Source organism: Psittacula echo (assembly GCF_963264785.1).
Source record: "Psittacula echo genome assembly, chromosome: 14".
Lineage (NCBI taxonomy): Eukaryota > Metazoa > Chordata > Aves > Psittaciformes > Psittacidae > Psittacula > Psittacula echo.
In genome coordinates this window covers 12,246,948-12,255,549 of record NC_137750.1, presented here as the reverse complement: position 1 = coordinate 12,255,549, position 8,602 = coordinate 12,246,948, and the positions used below count along the sequence as shown (strand labels likewise).

The window sequence follows — 8,602 nt, the reverse complement described above, 5'->3', positions numbered from 1 at the left end:
TTAAGCCATTTGGTACTCCTGGTCCTATTGCATCCTTTAGGACACCCATTTATGACCAGATCTTCGGGCTGCAGCCAGCCAGGACTTGGTGATGCTCTTCATGTTAGTCCATGGTTTCTCGTTCCTGAGCCCTGACATTGGTCTGATTTCTGCCTTCAGCTGCCCCCAGAGCAGGAGTTTTGTGTGAGTGTCCTCTGCCCATTGCAGCTAAATCAACAGAGTCGTGCCTAGTGCCAAGGCAGGATTGCACAACCGAGGAGAGCGTTGCGTGGCGTGATGGATGGCTGAGGAGCAAACAGAGGTTTACCGGGTCCAGCGCCAGATCACACACCTTGTACACCCCATTCACAACCTGGCGCCGGCTGGCAGGGGACACACACACATCTGCACAGCCCAGGAAACCAAGGTCAGGGCCTCGCTGAGCTGGGGCAAAGGGACTTGTGTTACTGCAATGCTCATACCCCAGCTGTGTCAGCTTCCTGGCTGGGAGCTGCTTCCTCGAGGTCTCCAGCACTGGTGGAGGGGATCTTCCAGTGCGTGGCAATGGCCAGCCTTGGTCACGTACTGGTGGGAGCCCTGCAGCAGTGTCGAGGTGAGCCCGAGCTCCCTGGTTAATCGTGTGAGCCGGACTGTGGTAGCACAAATGCTTCCACTTGAAGGCCATGAGTACCTTGGACCATATTTGCAGAGAGAAAAGCTGATGTGGCACCAGGTTCAGAAATAAGGGAGGTTAGCCAGGGAGGTTAAATATTGTCCCACAGGGAATCAGCTCTTGGTCCTGAGCACAATTCGCACAGCTACACCTTCATGATCCTTGACTACAGTGAGCACATCTCCCTTGTAACCAACCTGCTGGGTGTCTGTTGGCCTGGAGCAGCAAGATCTGTTACTCTCTGCTTTTGCAGTGTCTCCTGATGCTGTGCAGAGCTTCCAGCGTGTCTGGCGTATTAGAGAGCTTGATGGGATTGTGGCTCCAGGATGGTGCCGAGACTGAAAGTACAAATGATATGGAAAAGTGGGCAATGCAGGAGGAGGTGGACATGTTGGCTGTACAGCGGCCATTAAACAGTGCTCTGGAGCAACCTCTGCCTTGGCTCTGAGCTGCTGTTAGCTGGGAGATGGACATTAACCAGGAGAAAAAAGAAAAGGGGAGATTCAGGTTAGATATAAGGAAGAGGCTCTTCCCTTCCCTCATCATCAGCAGCTGATGGAGGTTATCACACCCTTCCGTCCGAAACCAAAGAGCAAACACAATGCAAATTGTCTCAGCACACCCCTCTGCTTTCCACTTGGAAGAGCCAATGGGGCTGCCTCAGCTTCCCCATGTATGTGCAGCCTACAAAGAGGACCTTGGTGCGGTCTCCTTTCTGTGTTTCCCTTCTGCTTCTGATCAGCACCAGCTACCTCCTCACGCCGCAGAGGTTGTTGTGCTGGGGAGCCTGGCTGGACTGACCAAGGGCTGCAGTGGGATCCAGGCTGGAGCAGCACTGCTGGAAAACCTGACTCTCATCAGTGCCTGAATGCAGAGTTGGGAGCTGGGTGCTATGGGCATGTTTGTATTAACCCAGATCTGCTGTCCAGGCTGAGACCAGTTCTTCAGACTGAGAACTTGTGTTTCGAATTTGCCTTCTAAAGTAAATCAGACCTGCTCAAAACATAAAATGAAAGCAAAAACCACGTGGAAATGAGCCGTGCTTTCCCTGGTGAATTGCCCCAGGGCATATGTTTATTAAAGGCAGAAATAGAGTGGTGGAGATAAGGAACCTGTCTTTCTGCCTGTGGTCCAGTTCTGGTTGCATGAATAGGCTGATGGTTATGGTTTATGGATGGCTCTGCAGACAGCATCAGTGCAAACAGAAGAGCTTTGTTGCTGCAGGCCTTTGTGAAACACCCTCTGCCAGTGAGAGCAAAGAATGTTGCTCGTGATGCTGCTCCTCACCTTGACCCTTTGGAGCAATAAATAAAGCTTGTGAATGCTCCACGCTGAGCAAGGAGTGAGCTCCAGTTTGCAGCCGTGTCTCAGCCAGCAGCTGTAACACATCAGTGACAGGACATTGTCCATGGGCACCATGTCTGGTCCTCCTGAGCTTTGGTGCTGCCTGTTCTGGCGGCTTCCTCTGCTACAAAGTGCTCTGGAACTACATTGTCCTGCTTCTCCTCTGTGCTGACCCTGGATGAACCATCTCTGGCCTCCCAGCTTCTACAACTGAGCTGCAGTTTGCAGTCAGCAATGTTCACACCAGGCTTCACTCACACTCGGTAGCCGGTTGGTTCCTCTCTGCTGATGCATCTTGCAGAAGCTGCTGGGTGCAAGCAGGTTACTTGGGAGCTTTGCTTTCCCCAGGATGTGATGTTGGGTTGATCATTGCACAGGAGGGTGATGCAGAGAGCTTGGAACCTGCCATGAGGGCCTCAGCTGCAAAATCCTGATCTCTTTTTCTCTGGGGTTACTTGGATGAAATACAAAGTTCATTTTCCCACTGGAGACTGATACAGTGCCTTTCATCTGTAGGGAAGAGACTTAATGGGATGAAATCCTCTCGGAGAGTACAGGGACACAGTTCTTACTACAGCTGACCAACAGATGTGGGTAGAGAGGAGGGGAGCCTTCCCGGGAAGGTCCTGGGCTGCCCTCAGCGGTTAAAGAAGAAGGACCTGAGGGTCTGCAGACACTTTGACTTCTGTCTTTGCTTCTGCTTCTTCCGGATAATGGGGATCCAGACCAGGCCACAAACAAGGAGCATCAGTCCCAGGGACAGGAAAGCCGGACCACACATCTTGTAGAATTTTTTGTTGTTGCTTTGGATGCAAGTCAGGCTGGTGATGACCACCCCGAAGAGGAAGACGCCTGCTCCAACAGACATGACAATGACTGGCTTGTGGTATATGTTCCACTTGCTTCTGGATGTGTTGGTCCAGACAGACTCGCTCCGGGAGCTGATGCAGAGGGTGCTGGCTGTGTTACTGGTCAGCAACTCCTTGGACTGAGGAGACTTCTGACTCCCATCAGGGCTCTTAGGGGGAATTTCCATGGGGACAGGATCTGGAGAGGAGACCTGAGATGGACAAAAGAGAAAAAGCAGAGCAGGGGTAGTGGTGGAGGATGGATTGGGTGCTTTCTGTTTGGTCATTAATCAGTGTCAAGTCAAATGAAGGTGGAGAAGGCTTTGTGGGCACTGTAGGGAGAGAACATCACACCTATGAGAGCAGTGAGATGTAGAAATAGGCAACAGGGTTCTGCAGGTAGGCTGGGATGCGGATGCCTGCAGTGTCCCACTGCCTGCCCATGAACAGTAGGACTCCTGCAGTCCTTGTCCCTGTCCTTAGACCTTCCAGCTCACCAGCTTCCAGCTTCCACAGGGATTCACTGGTGGGATCCCACAGATGTCCATTGGAACCCACTACCCTGAGCCTCCTAGGGCTCTTGGCTGCTGTCAGGGCAGTAGCAGGGTGCTGCTAACAGGACTGGTGATGCTGCCTGTATCGCTGGACCCGCTTTCCCTCTCAGATCCCAAATACACCTCAGCACCTTGTGACATGGTCATGTCTCCCTCTTGCAAGTGGGGAAACTGAGGCATAAGTGTGCTATGTGGGAGAGCAGAAAGCACCCTCCTATGGGCTGAGCACTTCCTTTGGGCCCTGGGGTTTGCAGTTCCTCACTGCCACATCCAGCCTCGGCATGTCAGCCTTCCAGTAGTGGCTACACAGGAGCTTCTCATTTCCTATTTGAATGCACAGATGGGAGATGGGGAAATGCCCATTCTACAGAGAATGTTTCTGCAGCTGGAAGCTGGGCAGGATGCTGAGGGAGGGCTCTTGAGCTCAGCAGCAGGAGCACACTGACATGCGACGGTGGGGTCAGCAGGGTGGCTTTTCAGCACATTAGTTTTTCACCAACTCGAGGGGGAAATGCGTTTTCCCAGAAACAAAGCGCCTTTAGCACGGAGAAAACATTCTGGTAAATGGGAAGGGCTGAGCATTACATTAACCACTATTTCCTTAGGACTGTGCTGAGGAGACAAAGGCAGGAGGCTGGATCTGGGAGTGCTCCTGATGCACAGTCAGCCCTGCTGCTGGGAAGCCCACAGAGGGGAACCCATGAAGGTACCGGGGCTGGGGCTGATTCACACCCAGGAATCATCATTTCTACAAAGCAAACTCCTGCCTGAGCCACCGGGTTTTCTCCCAGGGGCTCAGTGGTGTCAGCAAGGCTGGGACTGCCCTGTCCTCTGATGGACACTCAGCTGTCCCCACATGGGGATGCTCTGCACCACGTGAGCTTTGAGTCTAAGTGGGCTTGGATCTGAAGCACTTGATCTGAGACTCTGCTCCAGCCCCAGGCACTGTCTTAAGGAAACCTGCTTGTATTTGGCTCATACTGGGCCCAGTGCCCATCTAGGGATGCTGATGGCTGGGTACCAGCCAGCACCTCCTTTATTCTTCACCCTGTGTCCCCTGCCAAGGGCTGTGATTTATTCTGAGAAGAAACAGACGTAGTTTTTCAATTGAGCCCCCCCAGCACAGACACTGGTGCAGAAATGCAGATCTGGTGGTATCCATGTGTTTTGTGATGTTTCAGGTTTGCCAGACTCGGACCAACAAGCAAAAATCAAAAGGCAAGAGCAATGGTCATGGTTTGCATCCTTCCTATCTTCAGCTTTCACCCCTTTCTGTTGAACCAGGAAAGGCGGAGCAGAAGACGGGACATGTTTCTGCCACCCTGATATGTCTTCTTCAGCACTTGATCAGGGGTGATCAAGCACTTGACAAGGCAGGTGAGTTTTGGCATAGTAACAGGCTGTGGTTTCTGTTTTCTCTTCTCTTTTGAGCTGCAAGCTGGACTGATGGCAGTGAAGGATGCTGACCCCTTGGTTTGGAGAAGTAGGAGCTGCCATGAGATGTTGCTTTGATGGCTGCAGCTGCATTGGACATGCAGGGGATTGGGCACAACTTCCTCTGCTCGTCTCATTGCTCCTGTAAGTTGTGGCACCAGGCAGCCACAGGCTCCTCAGACAAAACCAGATACTGACAGTGACGTGCAGTTCCTGAGGAGACACTGAGGCTGGATCTGCCTCCACCAACACATATGCTCTGCTTCCACCTATGCACCTATGCAGCCTGCAGAGGAATCAGCCCAGTCCTCCAGAAAACCCATCAGCTCTGCAGAGATGTGCCCAGATCCTGGATAACTTCTTGCTTGTCTGGTGTGTGCAGCCTGTTTGCCATCTGACTTGCTCATAGCATCGCTGGGTTTTGATCCCCCTGTTCCAGCTCAAACCTTTCATGGAATCACAGAATCCCAGAGTGGTTTGTGTTGGAAGGGACGTTAAAGCTCTTCTGGTCCCAACCCCTGCCATGGCAAAGCCCCTCTCTAGGTTTCTTTAGGCACTGGAGCTGCTCTAGGGTCTCCCTGAAGCCTGAAATTTCATGCCACGTAGTCACTGGCATTTCTTGGCTTTATCCTTGTAACATCCATTGTGGAGAGATTTATGCTCAAGCCGCTGTATCATTTTAATTTGGCTTTGTGATTGGAAATCTGCTTTCTGCTCTGGAGAAGTGCCCAGGTCTCATCTCTCAGCAGGCTAATGCAGCCTGTGCTGCCCCATCGCTCAGGCACCCTGCTCCCTGCCTTGCCCGTGTGCTGCTGCCCTGCCTCCACACTCAGGGGTACTCCGAGCCCTGCAGAGCATTAACGTCTGGCTCTTGCAGAAACCACCATCTTCCGATCGAGTTTGCACTTGCACCAGAGTGGATGTTTCCTCCCCCTTTTGTTTTCTGACAAACCCTTCCCTCTCACCACAATTCCCAGACATTGACCATTTCTGTAGCACTTCCTGGCAGAGCATGGCTCTGGTCACACGTTTCCTCACTGTTGGCTAGGGAAGGATTTCACTCCCTGCGAGTGCCTGGGATGTTGTCTGTGAGCACTGCGTGTGTCTGCAGCTCTGGGGAGAGCTAATGCAATTTCAGTTCCTGCTCTGCCCATGCTCCATCCCTAATTCATCACATACGTGCTCATACTTGAAGATGTCCTGAGCAGCCTGGCAGGATAATGCTATCAGATTCCTCCCAGGTTCTTAAACTATTATCAGTGTAAGGAGCGTGTCAGCAGATGGATGCTCACTGCCTTGAAAATGCCTCCAGAGCACATCTTGGATTTCATGTCTGGTGTTTGTGCTGCTGGCAGTGGAGCCAACACCAGGGTTTTCTTCCTCCCCTCTCCTTAAGGAAGAGACTTATGGGATTCTGTTTCTCCTCCCTTTGCTCTTCCAGAGCTTTGTGTGCTGATGTTTGGTTTCTGAGCTCAGAGACCCACTGGGGCACACTTGCTGGTGCTGATGGGGACACCAGTGCCAAGGCAGCAGAGCACACAGTCAGGTACCTCCTAGACCCTGGGGACGTTACACGGTGGTGCTGAGGAGAGAGCTTTGGGCTGAGAAGTGCCCAAGGGCTCGGCCCTGGGTCCCTCAGCCCATCCCACCCCAGGTTCTGTGATGCTGCAGTGGTGGCCAGAGCTGCACTAAAACTGGAGCAACAGCCCAATCTGAAGGGTCTGGTCCTGTGCACAGACCTGTGTCCTTCTGGCCATGCAAGAGCTCTATTTACTCTCCCAATTCCGTCCTCAGCCTGCCCATCTCATTTTCAATCGGGTGACAGCCCTGATTCTATGAGTCCTGACTCTTTGACTATGGGGGACTGCATCGAGCTCTGGGGCAGCAGCACAAGAGGGACGTGGAGCTGTTGGAGTGAGGCCAGAGGAGGCCATGGAGATGCTGCGAGGGCTGGAGCAGCTCTGCTCTGGAGCCAGGCTGAGAGAGCTGGGCTGGGGCAGCCTGGAGAAGAGAAGGCTCCTGAAGGGGAGACCTGAGAGCAGCTCCAGTGCCTAAAGGGGCTGCAGGAAACCTGGAGAGGGGCTTGGGACAAGGGCCTGTAGGGACAGGCCAAGGGGAATGGCTTGAACCTGCCCGAGGGGAGACTGAGATGAGCTCTTAGGCAGAAGCTCTTCCCTGTGAGGGTGCTGAGGCGCTGGCCCAGGGTGCCCAGAGAAGCTGTGGCTGCCCCATCCCTGGCAGTGTCCAAGGCCAGGTTGGACACAGGGGCTTGGAGCAAGCTGCTCCAGTGGAAGGTGTCCCTGCCCGTGGCAGGGGTTGGAGCTGGATGAGCTTCAGGGTCCCTCCCAACCCAAACCATTCCATGGTTCTATTAAGCTGAGTGTCCTGGGAATGAGGCTGTCCCTGGTGGAGGTGGGCTCTGCCCTGCTCACGGGGAGGTGCTGATGTGGAACAGGACCCCGCTCCCTGTGAGGGCAGGACCGAGCGCTGGGAGCTCACTCACCATTCCGAGCCTCTGCTGTCCCGGCTGTCCCTGGTGTGTGGCTGCTCACTGCAGGACGTGGGGCAGGCTCCAGCCCTGAACATCCCCTGAGCTCCTGGCAGAGGAACCCAGCCACTGGCTCCTGCAGGCACCACAGGGGCGTCTCAGAGCATCCGGCTTCCTGCTGCTGTGTCAGCCCCAGGGGTTGGATCCTGAGTGGGCTCTGCTCTGGGAGGAGACAGGGAGCCAGGCATCAGTGCTCACACCCCATCCCCTGTCCTCCCATCCCCACGTCCCTGCTGACCGCAGTGTGGATCGGGCTGGCAGTGCTGTGTAGGCTGTCCCAGCACACTGGCTGCTCTGCTCCGAGACCAGGGCTGGAGGAACAACGTGTCAGGGGGTCTCCCATCACCCACAGACCCCACCGGATCATGGAGCCAGTGTCCATTTGCTGCTGTAGCAGAGCTGGGTTGGGCCCAGCCTCCTGCATCCCTTGGGAGCAGCTTTCCAGCATCGCCCAGAGTTTAGGCAGTCCCAGCAACACACACAGGGTCTTGCTAAACAAAGAACATCTGCAAGTCTCTTCTTGGAGCACAGCAAGAGGATGACCCCCAGCCCTGCTGCTGTATCCCCTATCCTTTCCCACCACCCTGGAGCCAAACCCATCCTACTTACGTTGAGTGGTGAGGGATGGTTGCCCACCACACGGGCAGTGGGACAGGCGGCAGCAGAAGGTCCCACTCTCCTAAGCCAGGCTCACCCCAAGCCTCACATCCCTCTGGATGTTGTCTAATGTGCTCTGTTGAGTCTAATAAACAATGGAGCACATCCCAGCTCTGATGATCTCACCAGACTATCAGTATATTGTTTAACTCTTTGCTTCCCTGCCTCGGGCCCCTGCAAAGCTGTCTGCCAGGCAGCTTCTTGGAGGGCTCTATAGTAGGCTGCAGTCTGGGAGGCAGTGCAGTGGTGTGCCAGGGTGGGTTGGTGCTTGGAGCAGGGATCTAGGATTGGGGCTGCTGCTGATCCACACTTGGATCATCAGCAAGTTCCTGAATCACATCTGGACAGCAAATTCTGCACTCTCCAAACAAGAGTCGTAGTGACTGCAAAATGCTCTGAGGCTCCTTGGTGAGACATTACAGGAATGCAAGATATGAGCAACCAGCTATTAATTAGCATCCTGACTCCATTACAACGAGGGGGATGCGAGAGGAAAGTGGTTCTGGCATCCTGCCTCCTTTCACAGAGCCACAGCCAAACTTTAATACCCTCTGACATCAGTGTG

General features: G+C 53.9%; 1 protein-coding gene across 1 annotated transcript; it reads right to left on the bottom strand.

The window, feature by feature from the left end:
* Positions 1-2,633: 2,633 nt before the first annotated feature.
* On the bottom strand, positions 2,634-3,050 carry PIRT (phosphoinositide interacting regulator of transient receptor potential channels; the record flags this gene model as incomplete). Its single annotated transcript, XM_080629312.1, has 1 exon — positions 2,634-3,050. The coding sequence occupies exon 1, from the start codon at positions 3,030-3,032 to the stop codon at positions 2,634-2,636; it is 399 nt and encodes a 132-aa protein (XP_080485438.1). The 5' UTR covers positions 3,033-3,050.
* Between the last annotated feature and the right edge of the window lie 5,552 nt (positions 3,051-8,602).